Source organism: Ovis aries, chromosome 3 (assembly GCF_016772045.2).
Source record: "Ovis aries strain OAR_USU_Benz2616 breed Rambouillet chromosome 3, ARS-UI_Ramb_v3.0, whole genome shotgun sequence".
Taxonomy (NCBI): domain Eukaryota; kingdom Metazoa; phylum Chordata; class Mammalia; order Artiodactyla; family Bovidae; genus Ovis; species Ovis aries.
The window spans coordinates 135,576,838-135,602,971 of NC_056056.1; the positions used below are offsets into that span (position 1 = coordinate 135,576,838).

Here is a 26,134-nt window from a genome sequence, read left to right on the forward strand (position 1 = left end):
GAAGTGAATTCTTCTCGATCCTAGTCTCCAGATAAAAACGCAGCCCTAGCCAACATCTTGATGCAGCTTGTGAAACTGTGAAGCAGAGAACCCAACTAAGAAGTGCCTGACCCTACAGAAATTATGAGATAATCAATACGTGTTGTTTTAAGCCACTATATTTGTAGTGATTTGTTTTGCAACACAGAAAACTAATACAGATAGTACCATAAACTTAACATGCCCAAAAGCCAAATTCCTGCAACATCTCCCCAAAAAGAAAGAAAAAAGTTCCAGTGTTGTCCATCTCAATAAATGGCAACTCCATTATTACAGTTATTCAAGTCAAAAATTGGAGAGTCAATCTTAACTCCTTTTTCCTCTAAACCCACATCCAATCCCAAAGCAAACACTGTTGGCTTCACAATCAAATTGCACCCACAGTCTACCTTTATTTCACCACCACCACTGCTCCCACCTTAGTCTGAGCCACAGCTGTCTTTCATGCACGTTTAGCGTCTTTAACAGCCTCCTAACTGGTTTTCCTACTTCCACTCCACAAAGCAGACAGAATGATTCTATCAAAATATCAGTCAGATTACTTTACTCACCCCACTCCAAAGGTTCCTCATCTTACCGAGACTAAAAGGCAGAACTCTTACAGTAGTAACAAGGCCTACATCAGCGGCAGCTCCCCTCCCAGCCCAGCCTCTCCGCCTCCCCGTGTCACCCGCCTCTCCCACCGCAGTGGCTGCCCTGCTATCCCGTAACCATGCCCCATGCAGTTCAGTCTCCGAGTTTACAGCTGTTGGTCCATATAAGTAAAGAGACATGTCCACAGACAGGACTTCTCTGACCAGCTTATATCAGACGGCAAGTCCCCATCCCCATGAACAATCCCCTATCCCTCCTATCCTGCTCTATCAGCCTCACAGCACATAGTACCAACTAATATGTTTTATTTTCTCCAATACTAGAATATATGTTCCATGAGAACTGAAACTTTTGTTCCCTGCTATATTCCCTCCTTATAGTGAATTACTGAATAATTACTGTATTAGATACTTTTTCCCTACAGAATTTAGAGTCTAGTAAAGCAGTCAATCAACAAGGATCTGGATACAAAGTCAGTGACATTATTTTTAAAAATCACTATAAAACTATTCATCATCTACAAGTGTACTTATTCTATCTCTGTAAATGCGCTTCTAAGGAAACTTGGAAAACATTCACATCTAACCAAAATTACTGAAATGTGTAAGTAAGTGAACTGAATTAAAACATTTGTGACAGGCTCTACTAACAGAAAGGTAACTGAAAGACTCTATCACTGTTTTTCTAGCCCTACATGGAGACAATACTGTTATTCTTCACAGATACAGCCAAATAACAGAGAAGAATAAATCAAGCTTGAAGGAGTAATCCTTTAGATGCTTAGTTTTCCCACTTTTTCATCTCTTTTATACTCTGAAAAATTATTGGGGAACTTTCGTTTAAGTCAGCTTTTAATCTAATACTTACATTTAAGATTTAAATGAAATTTTAAAAATATCTGATAGTTCATTTTAAAATAACAATCATAAATCCACTACATATTAACATAATATTTTAATTAATAAAACTAAATATCTCCCCCCAAGGTTAGTGAGAGAAATGACATTGTTTTACATTTCTGCATATCTCCTTAACGTTTGAGTTAATAGAAAATAGCTGAATTCTCTTTATCTGCTGCTACATTAAATATATGCCACATGTTGTTTTGGTGGAGGTATATGAAGGAAGATGCATGGATCAGACAATTTGAAATTTAAAAAATACAGTGGATAAGAATCTGTGTGCCAGTGCAGAGGACACAGGTTCAATTCCTGGTCTGGGAAGATCCCATATACCATGGGGCAACTAAGCCTGTGAACCACAATTACTGAAGCCAGAGCTCTAGAGCCCACCAGCTGCAACTACGGAGCCCATGAGCCGTAACTACTGAAGCCTGCACGCCCTAGAGCCTGTGCTCTGCAACAAGAGAAACCGCTGCAATAAGAACCTCATGTACCACAACCTAAGTGGTCCCTAAATCTCCACAACTACAGAAAAGCCCAGGCAGCAGCGAAGACCCAACACAATCAAAAATGAATAAACTAATTTTAAAAATATCATTAATTCTTGGGACTTCTCTGGCAGATAGATCAGTGGTTAAAACTCTGTGCTTCCACTGCACGGGGCACTGGTTCAACCTGTGATCAAGGAACTAAGGATCCTGCCTACCATGTAGCCAAAAAAAAAGTTTTTTAACTTAAAAATTAAAACAAAAAACACATCAGTTCTGCAATGTAAATGTCTGTCAATTTAAATTATCAAATGAATATACCTGTTTTCAAGTTAAGCAAAAATATTTTCTATATATCCATAATACATATACTGAACTGAAGATGGTTTGAGTCCTGAAACTATTATTCTCTATTTCAAGTTAGCCTAAAGAACCAAATAATTTTTCACTTGTCTTAAGTAGCAACAAAATTAGTCTGGGGAAAAAAAAAACAAAACTAATCATGTACCACATAAAATGAAATCTTTCAATATCTCCTCAAGTTCTGAGAAGTATATACATATTAAAACAACACTAAGTATATTTTGTAGAAAAGATAATAAAACTGAATCATCTTGACAACATATTTCCTCCCTTCCACACATTTCAACATTTTAGTTTTTCTCTATTGCTTATTTTTTTGAATGTTAGTAATTATTGACTTCAAACAACAGATTCATCTGCAATAACAAACACTGCTAACTGGCTCAATATTTTGGCTGGTGCCTGCCTTACCTGTTGAGCAATATGAGAAATATGAGCTGCCTGAACTGTTGAACCAGACTGAGGTGCTGTCTCTGAAGTGTTACTCTTGTGAGAATCTTCCATAATCAACTGTGAGGAGAAAAAAAGTCAGTTAAAAGATGCTTTCTAACTTCATTTTCAAGCAATCTTACGACATTTCTCTTAACATGCATACTTTTTCAGAAGAACAAAACAGAGCTTTTCCATACTAAAGGCTTAGTTCAGTTTATCCAGACTCATATTCCTATACCTCTGCTCTTGGGTGTATAGTGACCTAATGATAAAATCTTTTAAAATGGCAAATAAAAAGTGCTACAGAATATAACTTGGTTGCCTCCATGGAAGAGAATTGGTAGCTATGGTATAGAAAGACAATAGAGATTTTCCTTGCATATTCTTTTAATTTTTTTTTTGAGTTTTGATTCATACGATCATGTTTAAATTTAATAAATGGTATAAAAACAAATTATTATGACTACATTTTCAAATGCTACCCCACTCAAGAAGTATGACAGGACTTCCCTGGAGGTCCCGTGATTAAGAATCCGCCTGCCAATGCAGAGGACACGGTCTAGGAAGATTCCACGTGCCATGGAGCAACTAAGCCTGTGTGCCACAACTACTGAGCCCGGGCTCCGCTCTGCAACAAGAAGCCACTGCAAGAAGCCTGTGCACCACAACGAAAAGCAGCACCGCCCCCACACCACCCCCCCACACACACCTGTCAGCAAGAGAGAAAGCCTACATGCAATAGCAAGACTCAGTACAGCCAAAAATAAATATTAGATAAAATTTTTTTAAAAAGGTATGATATGCAGGGACACAAGCATTCTTTTCTGCAGTCTAGGGAACAGTTTCTAATTGGATACATAGTTTAATATAGACAATTTATTGAGCAAAGGTTGAATAGAATAAATGAATGAAGTCATACCTAAAGACTTTCTAAAGATCTAGATGATCTAATCAACTGCAGGACATGTAGGCTGGATAAGAATGAGAATAAGTGGGTTATGAGAGATGGAATATATCAAGTAGAACTACTTAGAGACTGGTAGAAGTTTTAGGCAGAATTTAAGGTTTTTATAATTATGTGGAAAGACATAAAAAGAGAAAAGGCTGGCCAGCAAAAAATGAAAAGATACTCAATTTCATTAAGTATCAGAGAAATGCAAATCAAAACTACAATAAGATACCACCTCACATCCATTATGATGGCTAATATTTATTAAAAACCAGAAAATAAGGGTTAGCAAGGATGTGGGGAAACTGAACATTTGTGCACTATAGTTGGGAGTGTAGACCGGTGCAATCACTAGGAAGAACAACATGGTAGTAACTAAAAAAATTAAAGACAGAATTACTATATGATCCAGCAATCCCGTATTTGTGCCTCTATCCAAAGAATTGAAAGCAGGGTCTTACAGAGATGTTTGTACAGCCCTGTACATGGCAGAATACAGCCCTGTATACAGTAGCCAAAAGGCAGAAGGAACTAAAATGTTCATCAATGGACGAGTGAATAAACAAAATGTGATATACGAATATAATGGTATACTACTCAGCTTTAAAAAGGAAGGAAATTGTGATACATGCTACAATATAAATGAACTTTGAGGACATAACACTAAGTGAAATAAACCAGTTCCCAAAAGACAAACATTGAATGCTTTCACATATTTAAGTTACTTAGGAATAATCAAACCCATAGAAACAAAGAATGATGGTTATCAGGGACAGGAGGAAGAGATGGAGAGTTGTTGTTTAATGGTATGAAAAAGCTCTGTAGATTGGCTGCACAACAATGTAATGTACTTAACACTACTGAATTGTATACTTGAAAATGCTTATGATGATAAATCTTATTTTATGTGTATTTTCCCATAATTCAAAGCATTTTTAAAGAGAGAATTCTCTAATGGTCCAGTGTTTAGGATTTGGCACTTTCAATGCTGGGGCCCAGGTTCAATCCCTGGTCAGGGAACTAAAATCCCACAAGTCATGCAGCCTAATTAATTGATTAAAAAATTAAAATAAACATAAAAAAATCATTTCCATTGTATACATTCTAAAAAGGAGAATTACTTGGTTAAGAAGTATGAATATTTAAAGCTTTCTGAAAGAACTGTAGTCCACCAGAAAGTGAAAGTGAAGCCGCTCAGTCATATCTGACTCTTTGTGACCCCGTGGACTGCAGCCCACCAGGCTCCTCCGTCCATGGGATTCTCCAGGCAAGAATACTGGAATGGGTTGCGTTTTCCTTCTCCGGAGGATCTTCCCGACCCAGGGATCGAACCCAGGTCTCCCACATTGCAGGCAGACGCTTTAACCTCTGAGCCACTAGGGAAGCCAGTCCACCAGAAGCACATGAGAAAGCAACAGGAATTTTTTAAAGCCATTACTAACGCAATAGATGGAAAATGGTATGCTGTCACACATTTTTAAAAAATTCTCCATTAATTGCGTGAGCTCTGTTTATATTATTTGTCCATTCATCAGATCTTAGTGTTGTCCCTATGACCTTATATTATTTCTTCATATAAATTTTATTTCTATCATGTTAATACAAATACTCTTCCAATATGACTTAATTATGATTATTTTAAAATTTTGACAAGTTCATCTGGTGCTTCCCTGTTGTTTCTTGAACTGCTTTTGAAGCTACATATGGAATCTTTTTTAGGAAGAGTGCAGTGATTTTTAGTCTACACTAAGAGAAGTGGTAATCCCACAGATTAAACATACAGATAGCATCAAAGATGGAATTTTATACTTTCTACATATTATTGCTACTGAAAATGCCTTTTTAAACACTCCATTTCAGAAGACACAAGAATACAGAGCAGAAAACAAAAAGAATAGAATACCTAAGAATAAACTTACCTAAGGAGACAAAGAGCTGTATACAGAAAACTATAAGACACTGATGAAAGAAACCAAAGCTGACATAAACATATGGAGAGATATACCATGTTCCTGGGGAGGAGGAATCAACATTGTGACAATGACTACTTCCAAAAGAAATCAACAGATTCAATGCAGTCTCTATCAAATCACCAATGGCATTTTTCACACAGCTACAACAAAAAATTTCACAATTCGTAGGGAAACACGAAAGATCCCAAATGGCCCAAACAATCTTGAGAAAGAAGAATGGAGCTGGAGGAATCAACCTTCCTGACTTCAGAATATACAACAAAGCTACCATCATCAACAAAGTATGGGAATGGCACAAAAACAGAAATACAGACCAACGGAACAACATAGAAAGCCCAGAGATAAACCCATGCACCTATGGGCACCTTAGCTTTGGCAAGGAGGCAAGAATATACAATGGAGAAAAGACAGTCTCTTCAATAAGTGGTGCTAGGAAAACTGGACAGTTACATGTAAAAGACTGAAATTAGTACACTTCCTAACACCAACACAAAGATAAACTCAAAATGGATTAAATAGCTAAATGTAAGACCAGAAACTATACAATTTTGAAGGAAAACATAGGCAGAACACCCTCTGGCATAAACCATAGCAAGATTCTCTATGACTCACCTCCCAGAGTAACGGAAATAAAAACAAAAATAAACAAATGGGACTTAATTAAACTTAAAAGCTTTTGCACAGCAAAGGAAACCATAAACAAGATTAAAAAGACAACCCTCAGAATGGGAGAGTGAAGTGAAGTCATCAGTCGTGTCTGACTCTTTGTGACCCCGTGGACTGTACCCTACCAAACTTCTCCGTCCACAGGATTCTCCAGGCCAGAATACTGGAGTGGGTTACCATTTCCTTCTCCAGGGGATCTTCCCGACCCAGGGATCGAACCTGGGTCTCCCGCATTGGAAGCAGATGCTTTAACCTCTGAGCCACCAAATGAAGCAACTGACAAGAGATTAAACTCCAAAATATACAAGCAGCTCAACATCAGAAAAGCAAACAACCCAATTAAAAAATGGTCAGAAGACCTAAACAGACATTTCTCCAAAGAGGGCATACAAATGGCTAATAAGCACATGAAAAATGCTCAACATCTCTGATTATTAGAGAAATGCAAGTCAAAACTACAATGAGTTATCACCTCATACCAGTCAGAATGGCCATCATCAAAAAATCTACAAACAATAAATAGTGGAGACGTACACTGCTGGAATGTGAATTAATACAGCCACTAAGGAGAACGGAATGGCGATTTCTTGAAAAACTAGGAATAAAACTATCATATGACCCAGATAATCACGATGGTGTGATCACTCACCCAGAGCCAGACATCCTGGAATGTGAAGTCAAGTGGGCCTTAGGAAGCATCACTACAAGCAAAGCTAGTGGAGTTGATGGAATTCCAGTTGAGCTATTTCAAATCCTGAAAGACGATGCTGTGAAAGTGCTGCACTCAATATGCCAGCAAATTTGGAAAACTCAGCAGTGGCCACAGGACTGGAAAAAGTCAGTTTTCATTCCAATCCCAAAGAAAGGTAATGCTAAAGAATGTTCAAACTATTGCACAACTGTACTCAACTCACACACTAGTTAAGTAATACTTAAAATTCTCCAAGCCAGGCTTCAGCAGTACATGAACCGTGAACTACCAGATGTTCAAGCTGGATTTAGAAAAGGCAGAGGAACCAGAGATCAAATTGCCAACATCTGCTGGATCATCTAAAAAGAAAAAGTTCCAGAAAAACATCTATTTCTGCTTCATTGACTATGCCAAAGCCTTTGACTGTGTGGATCACAATAAACTGTGGAAAATTCTGAAAGAGATGGGAATACCAGACCACCTGACCTACCTCGAGAAACCTGTATGCAGGTCAGGAAGCAACAGCTAGAACTGGACATGGAACAACAGACTGGTTCCAAATAGGAAGCGGAGTACATCAAGGCTGTATATTGTCACCCTGCTTATCTAACTTATATGCAGAGTACATCATGAGAAACGCTGGGCTGGAGGAAGCACAAGCTGGAATCAAGGTTGCTGGTAGAAATATCAATAACCTCAGATATGCAGATGACACCACCTTATGGCGGAAAGTGAAGAACTAAAGAGCCTCTTGATGAAAATCAAAGAGGAGAGTGAAAAAGTTGGCTTAAAGCTCAACATTCAGAAAACAAAGATCATGGCATCCGGTCCCATCACTTCATGGGAAATAGTTGGGGAAACAGTGGAAACAGTGGCTGACTTTATTTTTCTGGGCTCCAAAATCACTGCAGATGGTGACTGCAGCCATGAAATTAAAAGACGCTTACTCCTTGAAGGAAAGTTATGATCAACCTAGATAGCATATTGAAAAGCAGAGACATTACTTTGTCAACAAAGGTCTGTCTACTCAAGGTTATGGTTTTTCCAGTGGTCATGTATGGATGTGAGAGTTGGACTATAAAGAAAGCTGGGTGCCAAAGAATTAATGCTTTTCAACTGTGGTGTTGGAGAAGACTCTTGAGAGTCCCTTGGACTGCAAGGAGATCCAACCAGTCCATTCTAAAGGAGATCAGTCCTGTATGTTCATTGGAAGGACTGATGTTGAAGCTGAAACTCCAATACTTTGGCCACCTGATGCGAAGAGCTGACTCATTGGAAAAGACCCTGATGCTGGAAAAGATTGAGGGCAGGAGGAGAAGGAGATGACAGAGGATGAGATGGTTGGATGGCATCAACTCCATGGACATGGGTTTGGGTGGACTCCGGGAGTTGGTGATGGACAGGGAGGCCTGGTGTGCTGCAATTCATGGGGTCGCAAAGAGTCAGACACGTCTGTGCTACTGAACTGAACTGAACTAAAACAGAGGTTCAAAGAAGTTGCCATTTCTATGGATCTCACTTAAGATGTGAATTTAAGATCTGAAGCCAGAACTATTTTAACCCCAAATCCATGTTCTTTCATTCTACACTGCCCCTCTTCCAGGAATACCTTCACCTCTCCAACTTATCCACCTGGCCAACTCATTTTTAAGTTTCATTCCAAACCCAACTGCTCTGGATCCTTCCTTCCTTGTTCCACTGTACCTTGTTATTTATAATGAGGTTACTTAACTTTCTAAACTGTTTTTATTGACATGTCTGTTTCCCTCAGTCTCAAGGTGCCTGAGAACAGGGCCTTGTGAACGTATGCTCTGTGTCCAGCAGAGATCATCAGGTATGCGGTAGAACAGTAAACATCAACAAACACAGTATTATGAAGCGGGTCTTAAGTTTCTCCACCTGTAGATGATGGACAAGTCTGAGGACAAGAAGTCCACTGCTCGACATTTCCACAACTCAACTCATGATATCCCCTCAAAATTGCTGTCAGTCATATTTAATTTGTTTCAGATCTTCAAATGTGCCTGCGATGCTTCCTCTCACCTTCCAGCTTTTATGTATGCTGCTTCCTCTGCCAGAAACACTGTCCCTCCTCATGTGACCTATTCCTATGAGTTATTCTTACAGGCAAACTTTCCTGCCTCCCTTAGACCGGTATAGATGAAGTCTAGAAGCTTAGCTGTATCCCCATGGCACAAGTTTACTCTACCTTTCATGGCACTCATCACAGAATTGAAATGACCTGTTTTCTGTCTCACCACCAGAAGGCAAGCTCTAGGGAGTCAAAGACCACATCCTACTTCCAAAATAATACCGTGCACTTACTACTACTCAATAAAATGTGTTTAGTTTGGGTTTACCTACCTAAAACTGATAGAAACAATGATATCTTCAAATACCTTATCAAACAAGGTATCTTCAGAAAATTACTTCAAGCCAGCTTTAGAAACAGGAAAATTCAGGCGCAAGAAAACATCCTATTTTAGAGCTGACAATTCAGTAGTATCAATATAAATAAATGGGATGACAGGTGAAGGGGAAAAAAACACGTTGAGGGTACTACCACCTACTGGTGATATAGCAGCACTGCACAAATGTATCAGACAAACCGTCAAAGTTAGTAGCAAATTCAATAGAACATATTCGTCTTTAAGAACACCGTACTGATTCTAATTGAGACAGAGGAAAACTGCATATTATAGTCTATAGGAAAAACAGCATTTAAATAAAACTGCATACATCTGTTCATAATGAAATTTTCGGGATGAAATTATTTTTGCAAACATAAGCAAATATACTTCGCAGTGATAAAACAAATACATCACAAAAGAGGCCAGTTTGGCGAAGATGCTTGCCAAATTTATGCTGAATTAAGCCTCAGAAACGGAAAGGATCCGGATGACTATTAGCCCATTACGCCTCAAAAGTTGACAGAACAACTAGTCATTGACATCTACAATAATAGTAGAGAGATCAAGCGGGATGCTCCACGGCGAAGTGGATGCTCTGAAATACCATGCTTAGTTTTGTGATACAGGAGGAAATAGAAGAGAACGTATTCTCGGTTTGAACGTCTGTCCGTTGGTAAACAGACGAGTTCTGTCACTCCACACTACCTTCCCATGACTGCTTCGTGTATGATTATTCTACCGTATGTCTCCCCACTGGACTGGAAGGTCCCGGATGATAAGGGTTGGCTCTGGCCCAACAGCGAGCGGTCCGGGCCCCGCACCCCGAGGGCGCCGGGCACGCTCTACGGTCTTCGGCGAAGATAACCGGTCTCTGGCGGCGCTCGGCGGACGACGCGCGGAGGCCAAGGCCATGCTGCCCTCCCCACGGCTCCCGTCCCAACCCCGAGACCTTCGACAGAGGGCTCTCGCCTTGGGCCGCAGAGGCGGCTTCAGAGGCGAAAACCGCCCCGCGGCGGGAGGTCTTCGTTTTAATTTTCATTGGGGGACAGCAGGCGGGAGGGAGGGAAGAAGACACCGCCGACTGAAGGGGCGCAGCAGGCCAGGCAACGAGAACCGGAAGCGCGCCCCGCCGGGGGAGAGCGAGCAGCCCCTCCCCCTTCCGCCAAGCGCCCTCCGCGCCCCTCCCCCACCGCAGCCGCCCCGCGCGACCCCCACCAGACGCGTGACCCGCCTCGGCGTCCCCGCGGGGGCCGCGTCCCGGCGCCCTCCTCTTGCCCGGGGACACGGGAGCACGTCCCCACCCGCCTCCCCCGCCCCCTGCTTACCTGTGGCTGCTGCCTTGCCGCTGTCCGGGGCGGGGAACTTCCACTCCCCCCTCCCAGGTGGATCCGAATTCACTACCCACTTCCCCACCCCCTCACGCGGCGGGGGACGTGCCTCTTTCTTAGGGGTCAGGCGGGGCGGGGAGAATCAGTGTCACTTAACAGCCAACTGTCCTAAGCTACCGTTTCCTCGGCAGTCAGGGCCGCCACTGGCGGCATGATCTACACCAGGCCGGGGGCGGGGGAGTGAAGGGGGGCAAAACTGAGTAACAGAGCGTGGGGGGTGAGGTTAGGGCGGTCCTTCCGTGAGGGCGCCGTCCTACGTCACCGCGTTGCGCACGTGACGCGCCGCCATCTTGTGCCGAGGTATCCCGGGATGGCGAGTTCGTGTTGCAAAGGTGTTATTCTGGCGAGAGTTGGGCGTGGCGTTACCTGCAGTTCCTTTTAGCTTCAGGAGCTGTCTTCACTGCTCCCAGATGTCTGTTTTCAGAGGCCAGCACCCGCTCGGGGGCTCAAGAGGCCGCTCGGCCTGAGGTAGTTTTCTTCGGTTCGTGGCGTCAGTCTCAGCTCGGCTCCTACTTGGTGCGGCCCAGAGCTGTCGTCCGGGCTTTGACCCACGCCTGACCTGCCGCCTGTTGTAGACAGAGTGACTTGAAGCCTGAAGGCTTGTCCTCAGTTTTTCTTACCACTCAGACTAATGTTAATCCCATAAAACGGCGTTAAGAGTTGTATCTTTAATCACACATGAAAGGATTAAAAGCCACACCCGCAAGGTGTCGGCAGGGTGTGTTAGTGTGTCACGCTGAAGCACAGATTTAGCCCAACTTAAACTAGAGAAAAGTTATAGTACAATCGAGTGTTGTAAAATAAAATCACACCGGGAATTTCCTGGCGGTGCAGTGGTTAGGATTACGCGCTTCCACTGCAGGGGAAGCAGGGCTCCATCTCTGGTCTGGGATCTAAGATCGCGCAAGCCGCGCAACCCGACCAAAAAAATAATAATACAATGACACCGTCGTTCTGATACATTACAAAAAGCTTTTTAAACTTTTTTTTAATGACTGTCTACTTTTCTGGAGAAGGGATTATTCTGATACATCTGAATTTTTTTGTTTATCCATTTCCTTGCAAATGTTCTTTGCTGACTTTCTGGAGATAATAAATGATAAACATTTTAATTTGCTCTTGACAAAAAGTTCCATAATTTTTCTAAAATTTTCCTAGCTTGAGATCTCCACGTAGGCAACTTGAGTCGATAGGGCCCTTCCCTTTTGACCTTTAGGGCCGGATAATGTGATTTAATTATCACATTAAATTAGGGCCAGATAATGTGCTTTTAAAGCTCAAGTTACTCTGTGCCAAACTGTGCCAGACTCTCCTAAAAACTCACTAATGTTTATCCATTGTCATTCATTCAGGAAAACACTGACTACCTATTAAAACCCACAACAGTTAACTGCCCGAGGTTTATTTGTTTTTGGCAGAGCCCTGTGGCTTGTGGGATCTTAGTTCTCCCAACCAGGGAACCCAAATCTCCTGCATTGGAAACACAAGGTCTTAACCACTGAACCACCAGGGAAGTCCCCAATTGCCCTTACTTTAGCTTTTCAATTAAGTAAATTATCCAGCCTAAATGTGTCTTATCAAAATTGGGGAAAGTGTAATACTCATCTTATGTCCCAACATTACTTAAAGAATCAAAATGTCATATATCATAGGAAAGCATAGTCCTATAAAAGTAAAGAGCGGAGAAGAGGTTCTCAGACATCAACCTTTCATGATTAACAAAGCCTAGCAACAGTCATTCTAGAATCCAGAATATTAATGACTGAAAGGCTGGTTCTACATTTATTATTCTTTTCTTGCTGGGTTATTTCCTCCTTGGAAGACAGGATGCTTAACAAATATTGATCTGGGCAAGAGGGATTGCCTGCCGGGGGCGGGGTGGGGGGCGGGGACGGGGGGAAGGGGACTGGAAAATGTCAACCACTGAAAGACCTGAGGGCTCAGCAGGTAAAGAATCCACCTGTAATTCGGGAGACACAGGAGATGTGGGTTCAATCCCTGGGTCAGGGAGTTCCCCTGGAGGAGGAAATGGTAACCCACTCTAGTATCCTTATCTAAAAAATCCCATGGACAGAGGAGTCAAAGAGTGAGACACGACTAAGCACATGAAACTAAATTTTACTGAAACCTTCAAAATGTGCACAGACTCCTTCTTTAGTCCCCTTTCCACCTATAAAGCATTTAAGTCTAAATCAAATTTTATGCTGTGCAACACTGCCACTCACAAGTATTTAATATTTCTACCAGCCTGTTTCTTTCTCATGGAAGTTTCCCAAGGTGTACCAGCTGCTTTTCTGCAATTCAAGGAATAACTGAAGATGAAGGGGGGAAAAAAAGGCTTGTTTATGATGCACATAGTTCTATCCCAATAGTAAGAATTTTATAAACCAGAAGGACAGGTCTTTGACTTCAGAAGTGAGGAAGTAGAGTAAAACAAAGAAATTTAACTTTCAAAGGTAACTGTTTTAAAGCAAACTGGTCAAACCAGTGGTGGCACCTCACAGGCTCTCCTGGACCACTGTTTTCTAGCTAGGAGAGAGGGGACATTATAATGAAATAGATTAAACAACACTACCTATGTCGTGGGGCTTTGTGGATTGAATGCGTTTAACACAATATAGACCCAGTGCCTGAGATAGACTTAAGAACTCAATAAATGTTGGATGTTAGTATGAAAGATACTGCAATATAACTACCAGAAACTTAGCTGCTAAAAACATTAATTGGTTGCACATTCCGAGAAGCCTCATAGGTTAACGAAAGGATGGAGCTGAAGAAGAGGACTTGAGAGCTGTGAAACAGTATCTGGAAAAGTCACCTCTCAAAAGGAAGAAATTATTTAAAACTAGTAAATGTAGGCTTTGTGGTCTAATAATAGGCTTGTTTCTCTTACTTGTTTTGTCCTTTTTCAATACTCAAGTCTAAACTCATGGGAAAACCTAACCAAGTATAGGTTCTAAATGCCTGCAGTAATTATACAAACTACAGCTGTACTTGTTTCAACTAACACTCTTAAAACAGGGTTGTCACAGATAACTTAGCTCTGAAACTTTCCTACTTCATGTTAATATGCTTGAACTCGCAGAACTGTGACGCCCTTGGAGTAGTGGTGTCCATCCATTCCTCCTCCTTTTTACCGGAACTTGTCAGTCATCCATATCTTACCAACAGTGGGCACCTGATCCAAGCTGGGCCATCAGTCTCCCCTATGGAAATTTATCTTTGCACAAAAGTCTCTCTCTAGGTAAATGAACCTAAAGCTTAGGAGCTTTGTAATGAGTCCCTTCCATCTGCAAACAGCCAATAAGCCAAGAGAGCTACCCAGTGGCTTTCTAGGTCCCAGTTCTAGAACCTGCTGCTTGCCTCAGCCCTTAGGTACCACGAGCCTCTCCTTTGTTCCTGTAATGAACACAACTTTTCTATTTAAAGTAGCTTACTTCGGTTGCTATTATTTCTAGACTAACTACATGTAACAAATACACCTAGACATAGGAGAAACTATTTCCTGTGACCTCCCTTTTTCTGTACCTCACCACTAGTGCGGTATCATTATCTCTTGCATTGTCAATTGCAGTAGCCTCCTAGCTTGTTCCAAGTAAAATCCTACAATGAACAAATACTGGTTACTATTAGTTGGAGTTTATAAGTAATCAAATTATTTACCTTCAAGATTATGATTACAGGGTGGCAGCAAGACAACTTACAACAGCTTCCTGAAGGAACCTTCTTTATGTTGGTCAGAGCAGCCTGCAAGTATCATTCACCTTTGTAAGCCCACAGGTAGTGATGCTGAGTAAGGCTCTGAGGCTAGGAAAGTCAATCCTTTTTTTTTTTTTAATTTGGGTTAATTTTGGCTGCACTGGGTCTTTGTTGTGGCATGCGGGCTTTCTCTAGATGTGGCATGGGTGGGTTTCTCGTGGCAGTGCACAGGCTTAGTTGCCCTGTGGCATGTGGGATCTTAGATCATAGTGGGATCTTAGACCAGGGATGGAACCCATGTCCCCTGCACTGGGAGGCAGATTCTTAACCACTGGACCACCAGGCAAGTCCCAGAAGTATCCAGAAAAATTAAGTTTATTAACATAAGATCAAGTCACTAGCCCTTGTAGGCTGGAAGAAGCCCAGTGTGGTTGACTTACAGCAGCCAATTAGTATCCTAGATAAACAGTGCTACCTTGGAAGCTTTGTGTTGGTTTCTGTCAGTATTTACTTGAAGATTCAGAGACAGTAGTAACTAAATCAGCCTTGGTTAAGTGGGAGTCCATGATACTGGGCCTTTTCATACCCTACATCTTTGCCAATGTACCTATTCAATTCACATGCTTATTGTGCTAATGCTGAGATGGTCAGTATGTGGCTAACGTCAACCAGCCACGTCATTCTGTCTATTTGGATGTTAAGTGTCTCTGCCAAAGTGAATTATTTTTCATGGGCATTGACATATAAAGCAAAGATCATACTCTGTCTTCCCTCGTCTATATCCATCTATATACTTCTGTCCCAGATCTTGCTGCAGCCAATCAGCTAGTCTTTTTCTTTTTAACACACTGACCAACTGGCCAGGCCATTTGCCACTGCCCATGAATTCATATATATTCTCATTTTGAACCACTTCTCCTTCCACACAAGATGGATGAATGATCACATGTTAATATCTGCCCATTAAGAAGATTTCCCTTGCAATTGCCTTTCAAAGTTACCCCTCAGAATGGCCGTAACTGACTCATAAGCCAAATGGGCTTTTTCCACTTGCTTCGGCAGGAGCCACCCCTGTGCTCCACTATGGCCATAGATACGAGCTGAGTGAAGAACGCTGGTGTAACTGCAGTAGGTAACAGGAGCTTCTGGGTTACCTCTGCACTCATTTTGCTTGTGTCCTCTGATTCTGCTTAAGCTTGATCCCGGGTGTAATCTTTGTCTTATGATGTCTTGGTGTTAGGCTCATCTGACTTTATGACTTGGTACACTTGACAGAATCCAGTCAGTGGTGGACAGTTCCAGATGCATAGTCATTTAGTGTCTCCTGGTCATGTCTTCTGTGTCCATCATGGCCCAGTAGCATACCAGAAGCTGTTTTCAAAAGGCTTAAAATTCTCTGCTACAGCTGGTATATCCTTGCTCAAGATATTCAATAGCTTGCATTTGATTCTCCCACTGGGTCCTGCCATAAACATCCCACTGCTTCTTTTCCCACAACTGTCACCTCCACCACCAATGGATCTGCAAGATCATGAGTCCAAACCTTACTTAAAGTTGTCACCTGGTTATTGTCCAGAGCATTACTGGGCATGAAATGTGCTGTCTGCAGAACCCAAAGAGGCTTACCAAAGATTGTCTTCCTTTGAGAAAGGGGATGCAAGATGCAGTGATTTCTTTTTTCCATCTTGGTGGATTATGTCAGCATGCCCCTGACCACTAGAACTCTGAATCTTCAGAGTTTATTTCTCATCTTCTGGATTGCATACAGCTTACCAAGACCTTCAGGGATAACCACTTCTTGTTCTGTCTGATCAGAGTGATGTCACATAATATAATTCTGGGGCAAAACTATAAATGTATGTTCCTGTCCTTTCTATGTGAACTACTTCTGATTCTTTAACAATTGAGATATAATTAACATTAGTTTTTAGATGTACAATGTAATGATTCAATTTATGTATATATTGCAAAATGATCACCACAGTAAGTCTAGTTAATATCCATCACATTTAGTTACAAAGTATTTTCCTTGAGAACTAATTGATTCTCTTTCTTGACTGGAATACAAAAAGACACACTTGTCAAATCAATGACTACATACTATGTACTGAGACCATATTAATCTGATCTAACAAAGATATAACAGCTATAATTGGGTCTACTATTCAGTTGAGCTTGCAGTAATGTACCGCCATCCTCCAGGATCCATGAATTTCTGCAGGGAGCAAACTGGTGAATTAAAAAGAGGTTAAACAAGGACCACTAACTCTGGTGACATCTCCACCATTTCCTCATAAGATGCAATGTTAATAGTGTAACTAACTTATTAACTTGGCTAAATTGGAAGCCATTTCACTTTCCCATTTCTGGACTTTCAGTTCTATTCCACTGACTTGTATCACACTCTTTATTATAGCTTTGTAGTAGGTTTTGAAATATGGGCATGTAAGTACTCCAACTTTATTATTCTTTTTTAAGTGTTTTGACTACTGAGCCTTCATATTTCTAGATGAATTTTAGGATTAGTCTATTCATTTTTGCAGAAATAGTGACCTAGGATTTTGATACTATGTTGAATCTGTAGATCAATTTGGAGGATATTGCTATCCTACCAATATTAAATCTTCCAATCCATGAACATGGGACCACTTTCCATGTGTGTAGGTCTTCTTTAGTTTCTATCAACAATTTTGTAGTTTTTACTATACAACTTTACACTTTGATTAGAATTATTTATTCTTTTTGATGCCATTTTAAATAGAACTGGTTTTTAAATTTCATTTTTGGGAATGTTCATGGCTAATTAAAAAAATAGATTTTTTTGTTGATCCTGCATTCTGCAACCGTGCTGAACTTGTTCACTAGTTTGCATGTGTGTACTCTTCAGAACTGCACAGATACAAGTCATTTCATCTGAGACTAGAGATAGCCTTAATTTTTCCTGCTCAGTCTGGATAACTTACATTTTTCTTGCCTAATTGCCTTTTATTCAATGTTGAATTGAAGTGTTGAGAACAGACTTTCTTATCTAGTTCCCAACCTCAGGGAGAAATCATCCAGTTTTTCACTATTAAGTGTGATATTAGCAGTCAATTTTTTTCATAGATGGTCTTTATCAGATTGAGCTTTCACAGTCATGTTTGAAAGATCTGACAAGGCACAGAACTGACACCTTTTTTCTCTTCCAGCACTCTATCATTCTGTGTTCTCCTTGTTTCCATTAAATGAGAAGTTGGCTGTTATCATTGTTCTGTATGTAATGTGTCACTTTCCCTTGGCTACTTTAGGACTTTTGCTTTATTGAAGTTTAACAGTTTTCCCTTGATCATGCCTAAGGGTGGTTTTCTATATGTCACCCTTGGTTCCTGGTATTTCCTCAGTCTGTAAATTTATGCCTTTCCAAATTTAGTGAGCTTCTGTCTCTATGTCTGCACGTATTTTTTGTGCGTCCCATTCTCTTTCCTGCCTGGAACGCCAAAGGACTCTAAAGCTTTCTCTCTTACTTTTTTCTTCCATCTTTTTTTCTCTTTGTTCTTCAGATTGATAATCTATTAATCAATCTTCAAGGTCACTTTTGTTTATTATACCAGCTTCAATATGTTGTTAAGGTCACTAAGTTCCCAAATTTTTCAATACTGTACTTTTCAGTTCTGGAATTTCCATTTTTTTATATAGTTTCTATTTCTCTGCTAGAGTCCCTGTTTACTCATTGTGCGTATATAAACATATAATGTTTGTGTATGTATTATTTATATATACACATAAACAATGGCTGATTTAATGCTATTGACTACTAATTGCAACATCTCAGTAGAGTGAACTTGCAGTCCGTATCTACTGACTGATTTTCTTTTTCCTTAAGTATGAGTCATATTTTTGTTTCTTCAGATTTCTAGTAGTTTTATCATTGGGCTGGATTATATTCATTTACAGAGTGATTTTTATTCCAGAAGGCAGCTGATTTGAGAGGGCTTAATTTCTAGTCTCTTTCTTCTTTAGTCATGGACAGTGGCTATAATTTCTGCTCAGCTCTTTCAGCTTTTAGCTGATGCTTTGTTTCACCAGGAACTCTGGATTCGTCTCCACATAATTTTGTTTACCATTAATCAAAGATTCTGACAGACTCTCTATGCGGGTTTGGAGACAGATCTTCTGGGGCTCTCGTGCTTCACAGATTTTTCACCTACCTTCTCTCTGGCTGCTCTGCCAATCTGGAAATGTCCTTTTACACCATAAGCCAAGAGACTGTGGCTCTTTACTACTTAAGCTGTTTGGAGTTGTGGGGATGTCCTGAAACAAAAAGTCACAAACACACAAACATCACCTATTGCACTTAATTTTTTTTTTTTTCCTTTTTCAAAAGTAGTTATTTCTCTCTTTGGGAGGGTTAATCTAACCATGGTAATTCCACCATTATCAGACTCATAATACTGATTTTTATGTTCATCTTGTATTCAGCAATCTTGCTAAATTCCTATTTGTTTAAATTTGTATTAGTACATTTTCGGGACTTCTCTGGTGTTTCAGTGGCTAAGACTCTGTGCTCCCAATGCAGGAGGCCTGGATTCAATCCCTGGTCGGGGAACTAGATCCCACATGCTGTATTTAAGACCCATTACAGCCAAATAAATATTTTTAAAAATTTGTACATTCTCTTGTATTTTCTACATAGACTATTATATTGTCTACAAATATTTATGTTTTTCTTCCTTTGTATCCAGTTAGTATAGCTCATTTCGTTTCCCCTAATTATGCTAGCTATAAACTCAATGCTGAATAAAAACAACTGATAATAAGTATCCTCATCATAGTCTTGACCTTCATGGTAGTGCTTCTGAAGCATCACCATTAAATATATTTTACTGTAGGTTTGTAATAGATGATCTGTTAAAGAAATCTCTAATTTCTCTTTCTGCTATTTCATTGCTGGTGTATAGAAAGGCAACAGATTTCTGTGCATTCATTTTGTATCTTGCAGCATTACCAAATTCATTGATGAGGTCTAGTAGTATTCTGGTAGCATCTTTAGGATTTTCTATGTATAATATCATGTCATCTGCAAACAGGAAACAATCCCATTTACCATAGCATCAAAAACAATAAAATACCTAAGAATAAATCTATCTAAGGTGGCAAAGGGCTTCCTTGGCAACTCGGTGGTGAAGAATCCGCCTGCAATGCAGGAGACGCAGGTTCGAACCCTGGATTGGGAAGATCCCCTGGAGAAGGAAATGGTAATCCACTCCAGTATTCTTGCCTGGGAAATCCCATGGACAGAAGAGCCTGACAGGCTCCCAGAAGGATCCCAAAGAGTCATACACGACTTAGTGACTAAGCAACAACAAGTGAGGCCAAAGTCCAACACTCTGTTAACGGTTAAGACACTGTAGAAAGAAGCTGAAGCTGACACAGATGGAAACACAGACCATATTCTTGGACTGGAGGAGTTAATACTGGTAAAATGACCATATTACCCAAAGCAATCTACAGATTCAATGCGGCACCCATCCAATTCCAATGGCATTTTCCACAGAACTTTGGCACTGTTGAGCACTCCCTCCCCTTTGAAACTCTTCCTTCAATTTCCATTCCTAATCTCCTTCCTAGTTTTGACCCCACATCTCCAGCAATTCCTTCTCCCTTTTGTAGATTCTTCCTCCTTCAGCCTTTAACGGCTCATGCTCTCTGTGGCTCCGTTATTAAGTCTTGTCGCACTCTACATAATGTTTCTTGGCACCATCATCCACGTCCACGACTTCAATTACCACTTTTAAAAGAACGTTTCCCAGTACATAGTTCTGGGCCAGAGCTGTCCTGCTGTTTCTCTCCCTCTCGCATCAGATGTGATCACAGTGACTTCTGTCTAGTGAGTTAGGCACTCAATTAATGTGTGTTAAATTTAAAAAGTTCTCAGCTGCCTGAATAACTTGAACTATAATTCAAAGACCAGTCTCAGTGTTGGAGAATATGCACAATTTGATAAAAACTATCAAGTTTCTAGAAACCAGGAAATGGTAGCACAAATGAAGTATCACCTTGGAAAAGCTGTAACCCAAGACTTCCCTGGTGGTTCAGTGGTTAAGAATCTGCATGCCAATGCAGGGGGCATGGGTTCGATCCCTGGTCCGGGAAGATTCCACATGCCACAGGGCAACTAAGCCCGTGCGCCACAAGTACAGAGCCCATGTGCCTACAGCCCGTATTCTGCAGCAAGAGAAGCCCACACTCCACACTGAAGAAGCCCCCACTTGCCACAGCTAGAGCAAGAATGCTCACAGCAACGAAGACCCAGCACAGCCAAAAATAAATAAAATCTTTTAAAAAATGAAAAGCCGAAACCCACATCAATTACAGATTTTTAAAAAATTAACATGTATGCTCAAAAGCTTAAAACTACCAAATACCACATGGGTAGGAGGAAAACTAAGCTATAATTGTTCCAGACAAAAGGCTTATTCATTTTCAAAATGACTCTCTACTGCTCCTCAATCTGGCCTTTTATAGAACTGATCTGCTATAACTCTGGATCTTTGTGCTCATTTTCCTAAGACCGCTCCAGCCATCTTTGGGTCTTACTATCCAAGTTAAAATAAAATTTTATTAATTCCAATTTATCAGCTCTCCCAACATGTGAAGCATTAAACACAATCAGGCATCAATATTTATTAACACAAGACAAAGGAAACACATTCAATGAGTTAATAGAACACTGTCCAGCCAGATGTTAAATTTAAAAATGTATATCTAGTCTAATTTCAAATAAATAAAAAAAAACTTTATACATAATTACACAGTACTATAATTTGAATCTGACACTGGTAAATATCTTGACAAAAAATAAACAAAACAGCATTTAGGACTAAAAAATTATTCTTATATCTTTACACTCTCTTCCTCTGGACAAATAACATGGCCCATCTACATACACCTAAACCAGAAATGTGTGAATGATAAAGAAAAGGCCTATTGTGTATCTGGAGTGCTGCAGCTTGCTCCAAATACTCTCACATGAAAGCAGACAACAAAAAACAGCTCTAAGGCATAGACCATGTTGGAGTTGGAGGGTGAGGTGATAACTCCTCATTGCTTTAGTCCTGGATATTCAAGGAAAGTAATTTATTTGGCCAAGATATTGAGCACCATGCCTGGGGCAGAGACCTTAACAACAACAACACAACAACAACAAAAAACCTAAGGCCTCTGTTGATTCAACAAAAGCATTAAGCAAGCATTGCCCAGGGACTAACATTAAGGAGACGCTCAAATGACCAATAGACAGGTGGTCCCTCCACAGCCTGAGGCAGCACAACTGTATCAGGAGGACCTGATACAGGGGAGACAGGGGCAGGAAGGAAATGAGTGGCTTCACTGATGCCCGGGAGCATGCTGGTCATGCCCAGGGTCTCATGCAGGAGATGGTATTTGTCCTGAGGCAGCCCCTCCCTGATATTCCCTCCTTACTTTGGCTGAGAGGCAGAGAGGTTCAAAAACTTTCAGATGAATAGGTTCTCTCTTATTTGAAATGAGGGTCTGCTATTCATTTAGGTCCTCCCTCCCCCTGACCCAGGCATGAAAAGCTAGACAGAATGTGCCCCCAAGTTCTGGCAGGGCTGTTTCTATCAATAATGGCCTTTTGGGATCTGTCTTAATTGCCAGTTCTACCATAAAGGTTCTGCTTTAACATGGAAAGACTAAGAGCATTGTGTCATCAAGAGAGTTTTCTTACCAAGTCTGCAACAGACCAGGCACTGGATCTGCAGATGATCCCACAAACACATCTAAATTAACGACTAAACTCTCTTCCCCTTCCAGAGGAAACTTTTCCCCAAAGACACATCTTAGCATCTTAGCTTTCTTTCCTCCACCAGCTTATTCTGGCTTTGGGGGATAGGCAAAAGATAAAGCAGCCACAGGGCAGAAAGCAAAAAGATAACAATAAATCAGAGGCCTGAGGAACTACCAAACTAGATAATCAGCGCCTAAATAACCGGGAATTGGGCATGAGATTAACGGAATATTTCATTTGAAGGAATGAGTATAGATCCGCACTGTCCAGTATGGTAGCCAATACCCACTTGTGGCTACTGAGAACTTGAAATACGGCTAGTCTCAAATTGAGATGTGTTTAATACACACTAGATTTCAAAGATATAATATGAAAAAAAGTAAAATCTCTCATTAATAAATTTTTATATTGATCCCACATTGAAATGATAGTATTTTTGATATATTGTGCTAATAATATATTAAAATCAATTTCACCTGTTTCTTTTTACTTTTTAAAATGCAGTTACTAGAAATTTTTAAATGACAGACATGGCTCACATTTCATTTCTAGCAGACACCCTACCTTGTGCAGTAAGAATTCTGAAAGCAGCCTATAGGACAAACTCTGTCTTTTATATCTTTTTCTTAGAACTTGTGGATCACAGAGATAGGAGATCCTCAGGATCCCTTGCTTTGATTAGTGACTCATTAAAAATTCTTTTTAAGAAAGTTACTTTCCAAATAAGCAGGCTGTTTTCTCTGCAGACCAAACCACTGCTAGTCACTGGGACGTCTAACCCCAATACAAGTGCTTTTTTCCTGTACATCCTAGAACCTTTCCCATCGTGTAGAATGGAACGTCATCCAAAATGCTGAAAAGAGATCTGGAACTGGAAAATGTCAAGGTCTTGCCTCTGTGGAGAGTGAGTTTGGAGGAAAAGAGGATTATGTAAAAGGAAGTCAATAAAGTGGCTCTGAGTCATGAGCCTGTGTAAGGGCAGCCCCCAGGAGTGCTGCCGTGGCAAAGGGTCTGGTCTTTCCATTATAAACCTTATCTTCAGGGTAATTACAAGTCTTAAAAATTGTTTAAAAACATATTTAGTTTACATGATGTTACAGTGGGGTAAATAATATGTATTATTAAAATAGTCTAAATAAATATTTACACAATAGATCAGAGTGGGTCAAAGAGAACCATTCTGATTTAACAAGTTAACTCTGTTCACTTTGAGTTTTTTTTTAATTTTTAAAAATATTTCTGTAAGAAAAAAAATAATAAAATTCAACTATATTCAAATACATGAAGTATCAGACCAAAGAAAGGAAACCGAGCCAGAGGCCACACTCAGTCCCAGGCTCTATCTGCTCGGCCTGGGCTCCACAGTTATTTCAAAAGGGTTTCTTGCATACATTAGACTTCCCCTATTTCAGCATAAGCCTGGCTGTTTTGGCAACCCACACTGGTCAGTTCTGAGACGTGGAGTTATGAGGCCTTAACGCCTTCGCGTGACTGTAGATCCCACTGCCTTCCCAGCCTATCGCTCTTGTTCTTAAATCCCTGCCCTCGTGAACTGGAAGCACAGAGGATGCTCTTCAGCTCTCAGAAAAGAGAAGCGATATGTGTAACTGCAGACACATTATACAATGGGCCAGGAAAAGAGGAAATTCTAAATTCTTGTGTAGTCACTCTACATGTGAAAGACTGTTTCAACACTGGGGGCAAGAGTGAGTTATTGTGGTTCCTTAGAACTGGGTGGGATCTAATGAATCTTAGCTTCTCCTAACATTTTGATTTTTCAACTGAGATTTTTCAGTTTGTAGAAACAGGCTGAATTCTTAAAAGCTTAAGCTGATTCTGGGAATGCAAGCCTAAAAAACAAACATAGGCAGCTTCAGTTTATAAAATATACCAGCCAACAGAGACATAGTACAATGTGCAGCAAAACCTGCAAACAATTTGCACTTTTTAGTCATCTATTCAATTACACTGCACCCAGAGAATACCGAGATTCTCTCTCAGAGCAGCAATGTTTCTACTTTAGTTGTTACAACTATACAAGCCAATTCTTACGTTTTTTAGCTGAATTATGTGTATTCCTATTTACATGTTTAAAACACTGGTCAAAATGTTTTACAGTCAAGAATTATATATATAAAGTAATTCTCATATTCAGTGGGTTATCTGATTTGCTTATGGGTCAACTGAAAGCCGAGTAGTTCCATGTTAAAACCCGCAGTGTCTAACTATGGCAAAATGGCAAAATACAGTACAGAGCGGGGGACTGCGTAACTCAAACTACCCCCTTCATGTGAATTAATCGAACTCCCTTACAAAATTCTAAAACAGCATTAGATAAAAATACAAGTATATACAACAGATGAAAAAAATGCAACATGCATGTAATTGCTTTAGTAACGTGCTGCTCACGCTATGTCAAAGCTCATGACTAATAGATTGTTAACATTTTTTTCATTTGCCACCACAGAATTCCCCTCTCCTGTGTGTCCTGTGATGGCAGGATACCACAGGATGAGATGAAGGATATAATGTAGCCATCTCAGCTTATTTCACATCAGTCGCGGGTCTCTGGCTCCCATGGTTTTGCAGGACGGTCCCTGCAATCCCAGGAGGCTGGTTACATGTTGTAGGCCACATAGATGGGGTCCAGCTGGTCGGCGAGGAAGCTGTCCCGGAGGTGCATCCTCTGCTTCTCTCCTCTGGAGTTGATGGGGATGACGCCTGGGTCCACCACGACCACCACGCCCACGATGAGGTAATGCTCCTCCAGGACCACGTTTGTCACTAAAGGAACCAGATCCAGCGCCTCCTGTTCAGAGCCACACAGTTCCACGACCACCACGAGCAAGTTGGTCCACGTGAACACGGCACTGCAATTTCAGTGGCGCTCAGTTAATGTGGCATCTTTTACAGTGTCTGCCCAAGACTTACCCTCACTGCCCTGAGAACTGCCTTCTCACTTGGACCCAACCAGAAGGCTCTGAGCCACATGTGCAATGAATGGCCTTGCCCCTATGATAACAACTGATTGGTTAAACCATTTAAAATCTCTTGGCCGTTTGGAAGTGGGACTGAAAAGTTGTTAGCTGGCTGCCTGAGCTGAGGATGTGTGGACTGGAAAGTGCTGGTGTAGTAGGTGTGCAGAGACATACAGGGAACAGCTTTTCAGGGAGGAGAGAAAGAAAGGAGGGGATGCCAACATGGCCCTAGAAAGCGAGGAGATGGTGGTCCCTGATGGCCTTTCTACCCCTGTTTCTACCTTTCTTGAGATTTCAGAGCTGTTGAGAGACTTCTAGGAGCCTCTGAGATAACCAACGAGGTGTTCTTTCTGTGACCTCTCTTTTGCTTAGAAGTTGTTTTGAAGAGAATTCTTGATATTTGCAACAACACATCTTTGACTAAGATTGCTATCTATAATCTAACACCAAACAGGAAGGGAGTTGGCTGGCCTCTGAGCTCAGCGCCCCACTCAAGTGTCTCTCCCGTCCTGCCACAAGGCACAAAGCCACCTTTCGTTCAGTGGGACTGCTGGGTTGGAAGGTATGAACTGACTTGTGTTGTGCAGTGTTGAGCTGCTTTAAAAATAGATTCCAATCATTAAGAAAAATGTACACGATATTTGGTTGTCTCAAAAGTCAAATGCTTAAAATTAGGGGGTAACCATGGCACCCAAATTTTCTGCACTATTCTTATACTTCCTTGTTCAGGTCTGAGGAAAGACTGACAAAAGCAAGACAAAGAAGCATTTGGAAA

At 40.8% G+C, this 26,134-nt stretch overlaps 2 protein-coding genes across 9 annotated transcripts in view; both read right to left on the minus strand.

The window, feature by feature from the left end:
- Positions 1-10,879, minus strand: part of ATF1 (activating transcription factor 1) — a 61,722-nt gene extending 50,843 nt beyond the window's left edge. For 3 of the 5 annotated variants that reach the window (XM_060412606.1, XM_012174289.4, XM_060412605.1), the window contains exons 1-2: positions 10,458-10,631; positions 2,798-2,896 (exon numbers count right to left, since the gene is read on the minus strand). In XM_060412606.1, the coding sequence (XP_060268589.1) occupies positions 2,798-2,896; positions 10,458-10,547 (189 nt within the window). In that variant the 5' untranslated portion in view covers positions 10,548-10,631. Of the gene's footprint in view, positions 1-2,797; positions 2,897-10,247; positions 10,632-10,833 lie in introns of those variants that run through there. The other 2 variants (XM_060412607.1, XM_012174295.5) reach the window with 2 other exon arrangements.
- Positions 10,880-21,243: 10,364 nt separating this feature from the next.
- Positions 21,244-26,134, minus strand: part of DIP2B (disco interacting protein 2 homolog B) — a 230,844-nt gene continuing 225,953 nt past the window's right edge. For all 4 annotated transcript variants that reach the window (XM_060412600.1, XM_060412599.1, XM_027967334.3 and 1 more), the window contains one exon: positions 21,244-25,251. In XM_060412600.1, coding sequence (XP_060268583.1) covers positions 24,999-25,251 — 253 coding nt within the window. In that variant the 3' untranslated portion in view covers positions 21,244-24,998. The remainder of the gene's footprint in view (positions 25,252-26,134) is intronic.